General features: G+C 49.7%; 1 protein-coding gene across 1 annotated transcript in view; it reads left to right on the top strand.

The window, feature by feature from the left end:
* Window positions 1–18,258, top strand: part of DNAH5 (dynein axonemal heavy chain 5) — a 4,110,061-nt gene that overhangs the window by 3,004,640 nt on the left and 1,087,163 nt on the right. Inside the window, exon 50 of the mRNA XM_069219645.1 lies at window positions 640–863. Within this exon, the coding sequence (XP_069075746.1) occupies window positions 640–863 (224 nt within the window). The remainder of the gene's footprint in view (window positions 1–639; window positions 864–18,258) is intronic.

Genomic DNA, 18,258 nt, shown 5'->3' on the forward strand with positions numbered 1-18,258 from the left:
ATTATAACCACTGTATGTTACTCAAAATGTATGCAGTATTTTATACAGTTAAAAAATATTGTCGCTTTATGAAAATGTATTAGAAAGACTTTAATTTCTGTTAACATATTTAGATTCAAATGAGAGACCTGCAGTAGGGTAGCAATGGCAAGCTGTTAATATTCCTGCATTGTGTGCATCATTTGTCTACAGTCATTGATTTTGAACTGATCAGAACACGTTTTCTAGTAATGTTTGTGTGTCATTCAGCAGAAAAGAACCGTTCTATATTTTCATATAAAACATTAATTGTCAATTTACAGAATGTATTCAATTCGGAGAGCAAGGGGGGTGCTTAGGGATAAGTTATTTACAAGTGCATTGCACTGTTTTCGATCATTGCTTTGTGTGGGAGGGAGTATTATAGTCTGCTTTGTCTTTGTTTTAATGTGATTCTATCGGTCGGAGATCATGCTTATTTCTCCATTGTGTATTGTTAATAAGAATATTGCCATGAAAGGGGAACAGTGAAAGCAGTATTGTTAATATGTTGTTGGTATGTTGAAGGCTCCTTTTCAGCCAAACGTGAATTCTACATAATTAGCAAAAATGTATCTGCATAACTGATATATAGTCACATTTATATTTTGCCTTTTGTAGGTGTGATTGGAGTAGGACATTACTGTGCCAAACGTGGTTTCTCGGGTGAAGTGACAACTTCAGTTTCCAGGTTGGTGTCATTGACTCGAAGACTATGGCAGATGACCAAAATCAAAATGTTACCAACCCCAGCAAAGTTCCATTATATCTTCAACCTGCGTGATCTTTCTCGGATCTGGCAGGGGATGCTGAACTCCACCTCTGAAGTTATCAGAGATTCAAATGTAAGATTCTTTACTAATACTAAAGCAAATCCTATGTTTGATCAATGTTTTTAATCTTGTTTTTTTCTTTGGCAAACCTATCATGCAGTATCAATGTATTCCCATCCAAAAAAGGCAAGTCTAATGCACGTGTTCGAACTTGTTTAAGTGCTCTAGCAATATTTTTCATAAATGAAAGTGACACATTTTGTTAAAATGTTGTCAATACCTGTGAGTAAGTTTGACAGACCTTAGTGGCAGAAAGCACACAGGAACTGATGAAGTGCGTGAACCACCTCCATAGAGCAGGCACAGAAAGACAGTTAACCCCAGTGCACTTGACTGGGACTGAAAGATTTTAAACTTCTCTGCTTAGGGTGATTAACGACAAGAAGGGAAGATCTGCAGCTTGGGCAAATACAGTAGGGGGAGAAGTTAAGTATTGCGAGCAACGAAGGGTCCCACCCTACCAAACAGCACATCAACCCTCCCTTTTCTTTTATGTCCAGTATCAAGTTCTGGCTCTGACCAAAATTCAGAAAAATGAATATAGTTAAGATTAAACCAAAATGCAGGAGCTTCAGAGGGATTATGCTAGTTTCCAGTTTAGGGTTGAGTAGTGTGTGAAGAAATGTAGTTTATAATGTGGTATGGCGATGAGGCCTCACTGTGTAATAACTCACTAACTGTAGCTCAGCTCTGGGTAGCTGTGGCTCTGAGCAGCCAGGCTTACACAAAGGAGCAAATGTAAAACATTTAGAAGTACCAAAACAATTGGATAAGAAAGAAACATGACTCTCAAGAAATCCAAAACCAATTTATAAAAATAGACCATATTGTTCTGAATGTTTAGAAACAAAAACAAAATTCATCCGCTGGGGGGTTCCGGAGCTAAAATTACTTGAAGAAACAGTAAATCACAACTTTTTACTTAACCGCTAAGGAGCATTGCCAAATTCAAGAAATTTAACACAAGCTTTACCAAGAAAACTTTTGTGGTCACTTCCAGTTACTTTGGGCAACCAACTACGTCATGGACCAGGTCATGGGGACTAATAAAGTCACAAAGAACAGTTACCTAAAAAAAAAAGCAGTCTCCAGCCAGTTCCAGCATTAATGGCAACTTGCCATTGACTTCTGTGGTGTGGCCCTGGTGCAAAGGATACAGGATGCTGGAGATGCTGAAGGATTCTGATGATGCTGTGAAGTCAACAGGGAATGTCCTGGGGCTACTCCTCAGTCCTGGTGGGGCGACTTTGACCACAGAGGTCGATGTCCCTCGAAGTGCTCTGAGGTACAGCAAAGATTTAGTCAGACTCGACTACTGGTCTCTGGGCTCTAAAAAAACAGCTATTTCCTTTTTCAGGTGATAGCGTCCTTTCTGGGCAACCAATCTACACTCCACGACTCTCCCAAGTCTAGCAGCCTTTGGTGCAACTTTTAAGCATCAGACTCGGTCTGTACCTCCTTATAGTCTTTTACCTTCAACGTATGACAGTTTTCCATATGCCAGGACTTGCCTATCAGTGGTTCAGTGCTACTCTTACATCTGCAATACTGCAGCGATGCTGCTGGAGATTCCTTTGGAGGTGGGAGGGAATAGTTTGCTATGTTTCTTGCTAGATCGGGTTTCATTGGAGACTACACACTGCTATCACCTTTAGGATATATTCCGATTAGAATTGCTCTTTAATGATGTGGGGTAGGCGTGAGCATCTAGTCCTACCTTGTCGCCTAATGTTTCTATTCGGTTAAGATCAGCTACTTACAGGTACTAAAGCGCTGCTTCTGTGTCCTGTGAAGCTATTGTGTTAAATAATATTCTGCCCCTAATCTCTGTTAGAGGTTGCATCCTTCTAACCTGAACCATGCTCCCCAGCTGGTTTATGCACTGAATCTCCACTTCATAGGATTGGCGGCATTCCCTTATTTCACATATTTTCATTGGTTGGACAGTCATTAGGTACTTCAGGCCTCTTTACCGTCAAGGCCCATTCTCAATTAGGCAGCTGACTTTTCTTCATGCCTTTTGGCCCTATTCTGAGAGGCAAGATATCCTTCACAAGGAGTGCCAGTGGTTAAATAATGTAAATAATATGGTTGGACTGCCCTCCGTTTGTTCCTCCACTGTAACACCACTGCCACTCCCTCTGGACAGTACTCATTTCTGGGAAGTGCCACCCTGGGGAACTCCTAGTCTCTCTTGTCACTCTGTTTTTCATTGTCTTTTCATATCTACAATCCTGCTCCATGTAGTTGCTTGTTGCAGGGGTTCCCCTCATTCCACCCTCACCTTCTATTATAAGTGCCAGTCTGGGCCTTTGATATGATCTCTGCCTTGTTCCAGGAGACTCTGTTGTCCAGCGGCTCAGCACAACAGGGCCTCTTGCTTTCTGAGCCAGTAGACAAGGTGCCATGTGAGGAGCAAGAGGAAATTAATTTTCCCCTGCCAAGCCCTGATCAGTCACAGGCACTGCTTCTCCCCCCTCCCGCTGTGCTGACTTGGCCCCAGGCCACAAGTTGGGGGTACACTCGGGTACACGATGTCCACCCACTATTTTCACAGAGTGGTTGTCACCCACCCTGCAAAAAGTGGGCCCCACTGAAATATGCTGAATTTGTCCCTTTGTCATTTTCAGACACCAGGACACATTCAGTAGTGCCTGCACCTTGTCTGCTTTTGTTTTACAGCAGCAACGTGCAGGAGGTTAGGGGACTTTTATATTTCAAACTCCAGCTGGGCCCATAACAAAGGCTAACTTTAACGAGCCATCAGCATGGGCCTCCAAAGGGGGCTGGGGGCAGGGGGGAGGCGCTTGCCCCCCCCGGATTTAAGTATAGCTTGGTGTGCAGGCTCACAATGCAGTGTAACACTACAGCCCCGTAGGGGTACTCTGCCACCACCAGTACGACTGTGTCTCCCACCAAAAACAGTTCAGGACACCGCAGACTAACCCTACCACCACCCCGTGAAAGAATTTCTGCAGACGCCTAAGGCACACAGCTTGTTATCACTTCACAAATACTTAAGAGAGACATGCTTTTTAAGATGTTCAATCCCTGTTTATAAGAGATTTTCATGCACTGTAAGAATATCAGATTTGTTTGTCTGTTCAAGTATTTGCACAAATAATAATTTAAATGCCACTATATTGTATTTCTTTTATAGCGCAACTCATCCTATTTCACGGTGGCAGAGCACTTTACACCACGTGCACACATTATACATTGAATATAAATCCTGTAAATTTGTAAATCAGTGTCAAAAATCTTTTACATGAGACAGTGATGGTTACAAGGTGCAGGAGGAACATGCCCTTCATAGCGTCTTAGCTTGTGTGACATATTAGAAGGATTAACAATTTATGAGCTGCGAATATCAAAATGATCTCCGTTAAAAGCAGTACCTCACGTAGCTACATAAAATAAAAATGTAATTTGCATGTTAGTAGATGTACTTTGCAGGAGAAACATTAATCCTCTATGCTACTTTGATTTAAAACTGGGTTAGAGAAAATGCAGGTTTCTCCAGCAAATGCGTTACCCTCCAAAGTTATTTTACTATTATTATTCCCTGACATTTACTAGGCACACAGTAATCTGATATACTGTAAAATGCAGACTTTGCAACCAATTAAGCGGAACACATTTATTGCCACATTTCTCCTTGTTGCCAATTTGCAGCGGGTTGAGCCAATTTTTTGGCACAAGCCAGACGCACATTCTCATTTGTTAAATATTGTAATGCGCTCAAATATAGTCATGGTAGACCCGCTAAACCTGCAGGAGGTCGTAGGATTTGATGTCATGTCTTGTGATGTCACGTCTTGTAAGGTCATGGGTTGTGATGCCACTTCCTGTGATGCTACATGCAATGCCACACGCTGTGATGTCACGCATTGTGATGTCACCCTCCATGATGTCACTTGCATGCTGCCTAACTTAATTAATCCCCCCACTTCTCATTTTAGGACTTGTGCCCTACTTAGCCTCATCAGCATCCTTTCCATGTTGGTGCCTAGTAGATACACTGTGGATGTGCTGACACGGAGAAGCTTTAGTTTGCATGCAATGGGTGACCATGTCCAGCATATCTTGCCCATCGGAAAACTCTCAGGCTCTGCTTTCTTTCCTGACAGCAGTGCAAAGCTAGTACCAACAGTGCCTGTCTCCTCCACAAGGCGATGGAGGTGGGGACTAGTCGAGTAGCGCTATCCAAAGTGTGGCACAGCAGAGAGGATCCATTAATTCTGCTGATAAACATGCTTGCTTCTGCTTTGTTCCCAGGTTTCCAGATGAACGGATGGATGACAATTTTCGATCCCGGGCCAGAAGCACCTTTACAGTGCAACTTTTTGGTCGGTTGAGCCATGCCATGACTTGGGCCATACAACCTGATATCCTTAGTGAATGAAAGGCACACAGCCTCTCATTATTCTAAAAGAACTACATCCATTTGACTCATTTGTTTTAATGCAGTAGGCCTGTGGCACTCTTTTCACTTCGTCTTCCCAGTTTTGAATACTCTTACATGCCACCTGGATCACCTCTTTTATCACTCTATCAAACATTTCCATAGCACGTTTACCAATGGCGTTGCAAAGGGTGGGGTGTTCTGTTTAAACCCATTAGAGAGGCACTGACAGATTGCAATGTTATTCTTACACTATTGTTCCATCTCGTCCCGAGGCATTCAAAGAATTGCATGAAGTGCACTTCATAATTTAAAGCAATATCTTTTATTCATAATTTCTCTTTCAGCACACATATGAAGAAACAGCCAATGTGTTAGTCGAGTTTAATTGTTGAGGAACAGAACAACTAGTCCCTGGAGGAGGGCACTATTTCAATTCACAAGGGGAATTTCTGGACAGTACGATCTAATAGGAGCTTTGGCTGTCCAATAGGAGCTTGTTGTGTAAGCTTTTATACTCCTGTATTTGAACTGCATGTCTTTCTCACTTAGGTGGTCATTACAAACCTGGCTGACGGTGGAAAAGGTGCGGTAATACCGCAAACAGGCCGGCGGTCAAAAAAAAAGGGAATTATGACCCTGACGGAAACCGCCAACAAAGACAGCCACTTTAACACACCGTCCGCCACGGCGGTACAGACATGCAGCGCGGCGGTCACCGCCAACAGACAGGCGGAAGACAATGTACCGCCCACACCATTACAAGCCGCCAATCCGCCACCTTTTCCGGGGCGGATTCACCGTGGATAAAAACACGGCGAAAACAGCTTTTGCTATGGGAAAACGCTCACCTCAACACATCCCACGAGGAACGACGACTCCATGGACCCGGAACTCCAAATACTACCTGCCCTTGTCTTTCTGCTCGTTTACGACCAACAGCGACGTAGGCGCAGAAGATACCGGTGAGTACTGCATCTACGACACGGGGAGGGGGGAGGCAAAAGTCAGGGGGGCACCCACCAAACACCCCCACCCTCGCATATTACAACATACACACCAATGCAGTCAAAAATATCACATTAACAACCCACAATCCCCCCGGAAGAATGCAAAGACAAAGCGAATTTCGGTCAAACATTGTAATGTGCCAATATACATGTCATACAAAAATATACAGATATATATCTCTAAATCACTCATAATTATATATACAATACAAGAAGTAGTGCAGATATGTAGACAACAATGTCCGTGCACCAACAGTCCAAAAATGCATGGGCGAGGCCCACAATAGATACCTGGCCAAAATTCGAGAGAACACTGCAGAGGCATCAGATAGAAACACTACAGGCACCTCAGGGGGAAGGGAAGGGGGGCACCTCAGCCAGATGACTGCAAAGCCAGATCCACGATGGGGCTCCATGCCCATTGATGTATCCTGGGGAGTGCAAAGCCACAGTCTCTCAAGTCTCTACAGTGGGTGGGTTGCCCACTGTGCCATCCTGGGGAGGGCAAAGCCACAGTCTCTCAAGTCTCTACAGTGGGTGGCTTTCCCACTGTGCCATCCTGGGGAGTGCAAAGTCACAGTCTCTCAAGTAGATGCAGGTCTCCACTGGTTCTGGAGGGGGACTGGTGCCCAGACTGGATGAGTCTCCCCGTGAAAGTTCCTGTCCTGTCACTGTCCCAGCTGCACATGGGATAAGGATGCCTGATGTGGCGGTACATTCATTCCTACACGCTGCATGCCCTGTTCAGCGGTGCTTTGCCATGGCGGTCTTTGCCCTGTTCAGCGGTGCTTTGCCATGGCGGTTCAGGACTGTTCAGCAGTGCTTTGCCATGGCGGTTCAGGACTGTTCAGCGGTGCTTTGCCATGGCGGTCTTTGCCCTGTTCAGAGGTGCTTTGCCATGGCGGTTCAGGACTGTTCAGCGGTGCTTTGCCATGGCGGTCTTTGCCCTGCTCAGCGGTGCTTTGCCATGGCGGTCTTTGCCCTGTTCAGCGGTGCTTTGCCATGGCGGTCTTTGCCCGGTTCAGCTTTGCTTTGCCATGGCGGTTCAGGACTGTTCAGCGGCGCTTTGCCATGGCGGTCTTTGCCCTGTTCAGCGGTGCTTTAACATGGCGGTTCAGGACTGTTCAGCGGTGCTTTGCCATGGCGGTCTTTGCCCTGTTCAGCGGTGCTTTGCCATGGCGGTCTCTGCCTGTTCAGCGGTGCTTTGACATGGCGGTTCTGATACTGACATTGGTGTGTGGCATGACGATCTCCATACTGGACATTGGTGTGTGGCATGACGATCTCCACACTGGACATTGGTGTGTGGCATGACGTTACATCATTGGCCAGCGGGGCTGTGGCATCCTGTCCCCTCCTGGGCTGTGACTCCGGCGGTGGTCTCCTGACCAGTAACGATACTTGGGCCCTCCTGGGCTGTGACTCCGGCGGTGGTCTCCTGACCAGTAACGATACTTGGGCCCTCCTGGGCTGTGCCTCCGGCGGTGGTCTCCTGACCAGTAACGATACTTGGGCCCTCCTGGGCTGTGACTCCGGCGGTGGTTTCTGGACCAGTGACGATACTTGGGCCCTCCTGGGCTGTGACTCCGGCGGTGGTTTCTGGACCAGTGACGATACTTGGGCCCTCCTGGGCTGTGACTCTGGCGGTGGTTTCTGGACCAGTGACGATACTTGTGCCCTCCTGGGCTGTGACTCCGGCGGTGGTCTCTGGACCAGTGACGATACTTGTGCCCTCCTGGACTGTGACTCTGGCAGTGGTTTCTGGACCAGTGATGATACTTGTGCCCTCCTGGGCTGTGACTCTGGCGGTGGTTTCTGGACCAGTGATGATACTTGTGCCCTCCTGGGCTGTGACTCTGGCGGTGGTGTCTGGACCAGTGACGACGGTGCTGGCGGTTGTGTCTGGACCGCCGGAAATGATGGCGCACTTCTCCGCCGTGACACTCACAACAGGCTGGGGAGACTTCCTCTGGACCTTCCCCACCTTCTTTGGAGTTACAGCTGACTCACCAATCGCCTTGGATCCCATTTCACTTGTTGTCCCACCTGGAGTCTTGACAAGGTCCCGTCGTCCACTCCCCAATTTGAGAGCCTTTACAGGGGGTGGGCTGCCAGTGCCTTGACTCCGGGTCCTACTGCCTGCCTTGGTGGACGGTGCACTCCAAAAACCTGGAACACGCACCACTGGTACTGGAGGCTTTTTGGCTGAGGCGCTACGACGGGACTGATGAATTGGAGGGGTGGTGGGGGCAAAAAGGTCAATTTGACATAGGGACAGTTTCTGACGGACACTGGGATGGGTAGCTGGAGGGGGTCTGGGAGTGGAGGTAGAGGAGGTGGTTGTAGGAGGTGTCACTTTAGGTGTTTTGGGTGCAGGTGCAGGTACTGGAGGCTGTCGTGAGGTGGATGGATGTTGGGTGAGTGATTGCCGGCGCTTGTGTACTTTGGGAGGGGGCGTCACAGACACACTGGGAGACGACACAGGGGACGTGTAAATGGCAGTGGAGGTGGTGAGTGCAGGTGAGCGGCTTGTGGTGCTGGGTGTCCTGGTGCGAGTCCTAGTGCCTGTAGATGTGGTGCATGCAGGTGTGTGTGTAGACGAGACTGGGAGGGAGGAGGGAGAAGAGGAGGAGGGGGACACAGTGGAGACAGTGGATGTTGCTGTGTCTGTATGTGGGTGAGGCTTGCGTGAGTGCCTGTGGTGTGTGTGGTGCCTATGTTTGCTTGAGCTACTTGGGTGTGTTGACTTGTGTGCATGCTGGTCTGTAGGTGTGCTTGGGATGGGCTGGGGTACAGGGGATTGGGTCTGGGTGGAGGAAGTTGGAGGGGGGAGGCTGGACACAGGGACAATGGCTGCCATCAGTGCTGAGGCCAGAGATTGCAGGGTTCGCTGAAGGCCAGCCTGACCAGAATGAATTCCCTCCAGGAATGCATTACCGTGTTGCAACTCTCGTTCTACACCCTGAATGGCATTCACAATGGTAGACTGCCCAACAGTGAGTGACCTGAGGAGGTCAATGGCCTCCTCACTGAGGGCAGCAGGGGTGACAGGGACAGGGCCTGAGGTGCCTGGGGCAAAGGTGATGCCCACCCTCCTGGTTGAGCGGGCACGGGGCGAATGCTGAGGGGCTGCTGGGAGGGCGGTGCTGGTAGGGGAGGTGGCAGCTGTACCTGTAGTAGTGGGGCGCACAGATGGTGCCGCCACCACAGGGGAGCTCCCATCGGCGGACGAGTCCGTGTCGCTGGTTGGTGATCCGGTGGCCGACGTGAAGCTCCCCTCCGTTCCATTGGTGCATTCAGAGTCTGTGGTGTGGCCCTCCATGGCGATGTGGGATGCAGCTCCCTCATGCTCCGGTGCCACTGTACCTCCGCCTGATGATGCTGATGTACAAAAGGACAGGGAGAGCAGGAAAAGGGGGGGGAGACAGAAGAAAGAGAGTTTTAGTGCATGGCATACCGCTACTGTTGGCGGAAAAGACAGACGCAGCAGCCCCATGCATAACGCCGTGCTCCTGGCCTCTGCACATGCAATTTCTGGTATATGGCCTACATGGCAATGGTGGAAATCTGCGCACATGGATGCCACAGGGGCAACTATACCTCAACTTGCCACTCTTCTGTGGTGGGGTAGAGTGCCACATGGCCTACATTACGGAGGGGCCTTGCCTACCTAACCTGCCCTGGCCTAGGGACACCCACAGCTCACCTCCCCCACCCAGACCCCTCCACTGCACGCAAAGTCCGCAGAATGAGGCTGTACTCACCCCCTTGTGTCTGCTGTGATGTCCTTAAGTGCCCATCCAACTCCGGGTAGGCCACCGCCAGGATCCGGAACATCAGGGGGGTCATGGTGCGACGGGCACCCCTCCCATGTTGGGAGGCCATCCCCAGCTGAGCCTCCGCCGTCTTCGTGCTGCAGCGGCGAATGTCCCCCCATCTCTTCCGGCAGTGGGTGCCCCGTCTCTGGTGGGCCCCCAGGGTCCAGACCTCCTTGGCGATGGCACGCCAAATGTCCCTCTTCTGGTGGGCGCTGACCTACATGACATGCACAAGGGAAGAGGAACAGTCATTACCAACTGCACCGTCAATGTGAGTAGCCCCCTCCCTACTCTGGCCATGTGGCCCATTCATTCCCATGCATTACTGTTCAATATACTCTGCCCCCTTCCCTCTTCCACCCAGCCCTCTCCACCCAGGCCTAGCTCATACAACGTGCTCCCTGTGTACTAACCTGTTGGTCTGGAGGACCGTAGAGTAGCGTGTACTGGGGGAGGACCCCATCCACAAGTTTCTCCAACTCCTGTGCAGTGAAGGCAGGGGCCCTTTCCCCAGACGCAGCAGCCATCGTCGCTTCCAGACCGAGGTCACAGCAGCACTAGCAGTGTAGGCCCTCTCCTGTCGAAGGTCAGGTATCTAGTGAGTGAACAGATAGAAAATGGCGGTGACGTCCGCGGCGGTGACGTCCGCGGCGGTGCGCATCATCACCGCCGGCGCACCTGTTCATTGGCTCCTGGGACCCATAGGGTCCACTGTTAACCAATACAGCATTGTGCCGCGGTCTACGACCACCTACCGTGACGGTGTGCAACGCTAGCGCTGTTACCCCACAATCCCATTGTCCCAGTTTAGAGGTCAGGCATCTGCCATTTCAGGGGCCCACATGGATTCATTTTCAACTACGTCACACATACCGAGGCCTATACTCAACACACATACAGGAAGGGTTTATTGTCTGGTGTAGTCTTGTGTGTAACTGTGGGTACATACCTGGAGGAATAGTGACGGTTTCTTCGCTGTTTTCCTTTTTAGGCACCGTCAGCTGGGACATATGAGAAGATGGCGGAATCCTCCGGTGTACCGACCGCTGGTGGACCTGTTGACAATGGAAGAAAGAAATTTAATCGTCACCTACAGGTTTGACCGTGCCACAATCCAGCAACTATGTACCCAGTTGGAGCCAGACCTGATGTCACCAATCCGCCATCCGACTGGAATCCCCCATGACGTGCAGGTGCTGTCAGTGCTCCATTTCCTTGCAAGTGGGTCTTTTCAGACAACAGTGGCCATGGCATCAGGGATGTGCCAGCCTATGTTTTCCAGCGTGTTGTCCAGAGTGTTGTCTGCCCTGCTGAAACACGTAAGGAGATACATCATTTTCCCTGAGGTGGAGGATTTGGCTACAGTTAAAGGTGACTTCTATGCCCTTGGACATATCCCCAACGTCATAGGTGTCATTGATGGGACCCATGTAGCTCTGGTCCCCCCCGCAGGAGTGAACAGGTGTACAGGAACAGGAAGAGTTATCATTCGATGAATGTCCAGATGGTCTGTTTGGCAGACCAGTACATCTCGCAGGTAAATGCAATGTTCCCTGGCTCTGTGCATGACGCCTACATCCTGCGCAATAGCAGCATCCCTGATATGATGGGTGAACTCCAGAGGCACTGTGTATGGCTATTGGGGGACTCTGGTTACCCCAACCTTTCCTGGCTACTGACCCCAGTGAGGAATCCCAGGACCAGGGCAGAGGAACGCTACAATGAGGCCCATGGGCGGACTAGGAGGGTTATCGAACGCACCTTCGGCCTCCTGAAGGCCAGGTTCAGGTGCCTACATTTGACAGGTGGGTCCCTATTCTACTCACGAAGAAGGTGTGCGACATCATCATCGCCTGCTCCATGCTCCATAATTTGGCATTTTCTACAGGAGGATGATCCAGATGACGGTGTTGTAGCAGCTGTGGAGCCTGTGGAGCTTGTGGACAGTGATGAGGATGAAGCTGAGGAAGAAGAAAACAACAACAGGGAGTCAGTCATACAGCAATATTTCCAGTGAAATACAGGTGAGTACATTTTCAGGTTTAACATTATATTCACTTTCACACGTCTACCTCTATCCTGTACCGAAATTTCACTCACTATTTGTTAACTGAGTTGTCCCCTTCCATTTCAGTTTCACAAATGTGGTAACCTACGTGTCAACTGCTTGCATCCTTGAAGGGCTTGTGATGTGTGACATTGGTATGTTTGCCTTCCAATGGGTAACCCATTATGACACTGTAATTGATAATACAAAATTACAAACATAGACTGACTCCATTTTATTTAGTGTTTCAAGGGTGTTTATTTAAGTGCAAAAAATTGAGGGGGGTTGTAAAATGGGGATGGGTGATGGTGGAGGAATGTCCATGGCAGAGTCCAGTCTATTAGTCTCACAGGTGCACTGCCCATCTGGGCATTGGAAGTGGAGCTGGGGTAGTTCTGATTTGGACAGGGTAACAAAGTGGGACGGTGGGGGGACAATCAGGGTGGTCTTATTTCCTGGCGGGGGTCTTGCCATCTTGCTCTGTCCTGTTCTTGGATCTTAGGGCCCGCTTTCATGGTGGTTGTCCGTCTGCAGGGAATGGGGTGCTGGTGTGGTGGTCCTGTGGCAGGGCGTCCTGTCCACTAGCGCCGGCGGAGGTGGTGGGCAGTTCGTCGTCCTGCCTAGTGTCAGGGGCCCCTTGGAGTGCCACGGTGTCCCTCAAGGTCTTTTGAATGTCCGTCAGCACCCCTACGATGGTGCCCAGGGCGGAGCCGATGGTCCTGAGTTCCTCCCTGAACCCCAAATACTGCTCCTCCTGCAGACGCAGGGTTTCCTGCAACTTGTCCAGGACCGTCGCCATCGTCTCCTGGGAGTGGTGGTATGCTCCCATGATGGAGGAGAGGGCCTTGTGGAGAGTTGGTTCCCTTGGCCTGTCCTCCCTCTGTCGCACAGCAGCCCTCCCAGTTCCCCTATGTTCGTGTGCCTCCGTCCCTCTGGACCGTGTGCCCAATACCACTGCCCCAGGTCCCTGTTGTTGTTGGGGTGTTGGGCTAGCCTGGGTGCCCTGTAGTGGTGGACACACCGCTGATTGACCTGTCCTGGGTAGGGAGGTTTGGGCCCGCTGGGTGGGTGCTGTCCTGGTGTTACCAGAGGGTGGAAGTTCGGTGTTGGGCTGTGGCTGGGCAAGGGGAACCGACTGTCCTGAGTCCCACGATGGTCCGGGCTGGTCATCAAGATCCAGTAGGGCAGAGCTGCTCTCGTCACTGTGGGCCTCTTCTGGGGGTGGAGTGGTGTTGTCTGGACCCTCTGGTGTGGTGACGTTCCTTCAGGTTCCTGCGGGGGTATAAGTATATGATTATTGCATGTGTGTGTTTCATGGTGTGCAATGGGTGGGTGTGCGTGAACCCCAGTGCAGGCATTCCTGTGTGGGGGCTTGTGTGCTGATGGTTGGGGGGTGTTCTGGGTATGTGCAGTGGGCATGCTTTGGTGATGGGTGTCCATGCTTAGTTGTGTCATGCAGGTCTTGGGGTTGGGATGTGTAGTTGGTGTTATGGGTACATTAGTGAGGAGTTTGGGTGATAGGGGAGGATGTGAGGGTGGGGGTCTGTGATAGCATGCAGGTAGGGTGGGGGATATGATAGTGAAGATTTGACTTACCAGTGTCCGTTCCTCCAACGACTCCTCCGAGGCCCTCAGGATGCAAGATGGACAAGACTTGCTCCTCCCATGTTGTTAGTTGAGGGGGAGGAAGTGGGGGTCCGCCGCCAGTCCGCTGTACCGCGATGTGGTGCCTGGATACCGTGGAACGCACCTTCCCCCGTAGGTCGTTCCACCTCTTCCTGATGTGCTCCCTATTTCTTGGGTGCTGTCCCACTGCGTTGACCCTGTCCACTATTCTTTGCCATAGCTCCATCTTCCTGGCTATGGATGTGTGCTGTACCTGTGAGCCAAATAGCTGTGGCTCTACCCGTAGGATTTCCTCCACCATGACCCTGAGCTCCTCCTCGGAGAAGCAGGGGTGTCTTTGGTGTGACATGGGGTGGTGTGTGTGATGTGTGGGGTGGTGTATGTGTTGATGGGTGAGTGTAGTGGTATGTGGTGTTTTGTGCATGGATGTTGTGTGTGTGACGGTGTTGTGTGCCTCTGTGTGATGGGGTTCTCGATTCTGTGCTCTCTCTCTCGCCTTCTCTCTGAATTTTTGGTTGTAGGGGTTTGTGGGTGATGTGGGTGTGTGTTTTATATTGTATTGGGTGCGTGGGAGTGGTGTGTGTATGTGTATCAGGTGTGTGTATTTGTAATTGTCCAATGTGGCGGTGTTTTGTAGATGTGTGTGTATTTTAAGCGCAGCGGTGTGTACCACCAATGGAATACCACTGTTGAAAGACCGCCGCGTGGATTCGTGGGTCGTAATGGCATGGGCGTGTTTCTGTTGCCGTGGAGGTGGAGGAATTGTTTCTGCATGTTTATCGCTGACTTTTGGTGTGGCGGTATTGTGTGGGTGTCTGAATTTCAGCAGATTCCGTGATGTGTGTCATAATAGCTGTGGCGGTCTACCGCCGCGGCGGCGGTGTATTGGCGGTCTTCTGCACGGCGGTAAGCGCCTTATACCGCCAATGTTGTAATGACCCCCTTAATGTCTTCGAAAGCTTCCCGCAAGCTTCTTTTCGGAAAAACATATCCAAAAATTGTAAAACTGCCTCTGGGTCAGCTTTTTAAACAATTTCTCTTCCAGACCACTTAGAAAATAAGTCCAGGAGAAAGATTCGGTATTTTGTTATTCTGCAAGTCCCTTCAATTAGTCCCATTATATTAGTTGGCAGGCACTCACAAGACATATTTGGATACCTAAAGAATGTCAGAGTGGCCTAAAGGTTGACGGCAATTTGTCATTTTTCTCACACTCTAGATTTCACAGCACAGTGCTCAATGTCCAAATCTATAGCCAGTTCCAATAAAACTCCTTGGTCCTTCTCTTGGTTTTAACTATATCGAAGTGCACCTCATGACTTATGTGTAAAATTCTATGCCATTAGCTTCTTACTTTTCCCCTCCTCACCATTCTTCGGTGTCAATTTGCGCTTAATTTCCCAAAATGCTTGGGATATTCTCATGGAAATTTGTGATGTAACACAGAACACACAAGGAGCCCACATTGCAGAATTTGTCAGTTGTGAACTGGACCTTGCTGAAAAGAGTTTATTGCTGTTAGAGTTTCCATAAATCTCTTATACCCAATAGTCTACTTTGTGTAACTTGAAAAGAACACTTTTGTCGTTGAATGGGTCTCCAGTGAGAAAAAAAACAGGACTTATAGTAGTGCATGTTACTATTGTTCCAAAATGGTGAACTATTGTAAGGAAATGTCTCTTTTTGACTGATGCTGCTGGTTTTTGGCCTGCTAAACAGACTTCAGTGTCAGTGTCTGACCCTAAAGAGTATGTCAAATTGGTTGTACCCAATTGGAAGTGGCTAGCTTAACTGTAAGGGGCATATTTATACTCCGTTTGCGCCGGAATTGCGTTGTTTTTTGACGCAATTCCGACGCAAAACTAACTCCATATTTATACTTTGGCGTTAGACGCGTCTAGCGCCAAAGTCCATGGAGTTTGCGTCATTTTTTAGCGTGGACACCTACTTTGCGTTAATGAGATGCAAGGTAGGCGTTCACGTCTAAAAAATCGACTCCGAGGCATGTGCGTCGGATTTATACTCCCGGGCAAAATTCACGCCCGGGAGTGGGCGGGTCAAAAAAAATGACATACGGCCGCTTTTGCGCCGTTTTTTAGCGCCTGCAAAAGGCAGGCGTTAAGGGACCTGTGGGCTCTGAAGGAGCCCAGAGGTGCCCTCCCATGCCCCCAGGGACACCCCCTGTCACCCTTGCCCACCCCAGGAGGACACCCAAGGCTGGAGGGACCCATCCCAGGGACATTAAGGTAAGTTCAGGTAAGTTTTTGTTTTTTTTGTGGCATTGGGGGGCCTGATTTGTGCCCCCCTACATGCCACTATACCCAATGACCATGCCCAAGGGACAGAAGTCCCCTGGGCATGGCCATTGGGCAAGGGGGCATGACTCCTGTCTTTGCTAAGACAGGAGTCATTTCTATGGGGGTTGGGAGTCGAAAAAAATGGCGCAAATCGGGTTGAGGCGAAAAAATTGCCTCAACCTGACTTGCCCCATTTCTTGACGCCCAAGCCCCATATCCCCCTACGCCGGCGCTGCCTGGTGTATGTCGTTTTTTTCCACGCACACCAGCCAGCGCCGGCGGCTAACGCCGGCTAACGTCAGCTAACGTCATTGATTAAATACGGCGCCCGCATGGCGCTTCAGAATGGCGTTAGCCGGCGCTAATTTATTTTGACGCAAAACTGCGTTAGCGCAGTTTTGCGTCAAAAAGTATAAATATGGCCCCAAGTCTCTAGAGTATGGTACCCTGGAACCCAAGGCTTGTAAATTAGTGGTACCCCAGGGCTTTCAGCACTGGTTGTGCCACCTTGGAGGTCCCTCATGTAAAACGTGTCCCCCCAGTCCCATAAGCCCGACTTTGCTGTTAACTGCACTGGCAAAGCCACTTCTTCCCCTGTACATCTGTGAAAGTCACCCCTCTGGCAGACCTACTGAGTCCTGAGTCCAGGTGCAACTTATGACATGGGCAGAACGTGTATTTTTCATGCCTTGACGGTAGACACGCAAAATTACTGTTTTTACTGTGGAAAGACTTGGATGCCCAATGTGCGAGTACAGGATTACTTGCTGACCCCTGAGCAGTGCTAACTCTTAAATGCTGCAACTAAACTGGGCACTCCAAGGCATCAAAAAACTCATTAAATTAATACCAACTTGTATCTCAAGTCAAAATTATTGTAACTTGTTGCAGTGTGCTGCGTTTTCAAAGATGCCACTTTGGTGCCTTTAAAACTCCTGTCCCTTCCCGGCCAACATGGAACCTGTTCCACAAGACAGCCCTTCTAGAGAGACGTGCCAGTGACTCTCAGGAAAGAGAACACTGAGGGGATTGCAGGCTTGGAAGGTGTTACCTCCCTCCTGCAGGAAGCTGTGTAGGTGTTAGGCCAAAGGGGAGGCAGTATTTGAAAGGCAGATGTGTCACACTAGGAAGGAGGGATGTCCCATTGTTTAGGCAGACAGGCTGGCATTGGGAGCAGAACAGGGAAACCAGTTGCCAAACTGGGTTCTCCAGGAGCATGTAGCCCTGAGGTAGGCACACCCCATGGATGGGTTCGGGAGGTCTAAACACAGAGAGAGGGGCCTCGCCTTCTTGGGAGTGGACAGAATGATGCATTCTGGGATGGCCACATGCCACACTCCACTGCAAGTGATCACTAAGTAGAAGGGAACCTGGTAGCAATTTGCTATAAACCGCATCCTGCCCTGAGGGCATTGTCTAAGCAAAAGAGGGGCACTCCTGGGTCTCAGACCTCAGATCTCAACAGACTTCAAAGAAGGACTGAAGAAGAACTGCCCTCCTTCACCGAGGGACCAGCAAAGAGAGGCTGCTCTGTCGAAGACTGCACTTGCAGCACCTGGTGGCTAGCAAAGAAAAGGACTGTGCCTGCAATGTCCTGCTCAAGGGGAAGTTGTCTCCAGAGCCCAGTCAATTGAAGAGAAGTCCAAGGGCTAGCTTACTGGCGTCTTGTTCGCAGTACAGCGAAACGCTTAAAAAAGCCTCCTTGGGCAAGTTGGTAGCCCAAAATCTTGAAGCCAATACTGATGTTGCCAATCAGCGCCAAGGACCAAGAACCGACTCACAGAGTTGCACCTTAGTTGGCCAAGTCGGGGTGATATCAGAGAGTTGCTGGGACACTTAGAAGGTGAGTTATTGACTTAGGAAAGATTGGCCTGTGACCCCAACAACAGGCCACTGGTAGTCCAATGGTGACTGGAGTTTGGCCAGACCGGCGAGGACTTCGTGGGACATCACCCCTGCAACCAGGACCCCCTTACCTTCTTCGTGGATCTAGCAATCCCTGCAGGAAGACCCCTGTTGACTGCATCACATCCACAGCATCCTTAGAACATTTTCAGCATCCTTCATCCCTTGAATCACAACCACACAATATGAATCCATTGTAACACGGATAAAGTGCCAGTACTAGTATTAAAAATCAAACTGTTGGAGCCAGTATCTTCATTGCGCAATTTTTAATAAAGAATAAAGTACTAAAGAACTTT

The sequence above is a fragment of the Pleurodeles waltl genome, chromosome 2_2, assembly GCF_031143425.1.
Source record: "Pleurodeles waltl isolate 20211129_DDA chromosome 2_2, aPleWal1.hap1.20221129, whole genome shotgun sequence".
NCBI classification, from domain to species: Eukaryota; Metazoa; Chordata; class Amphibia; order Caudata; family Salamandridae; genus Pleurodeles; species Pleurodeles waltl.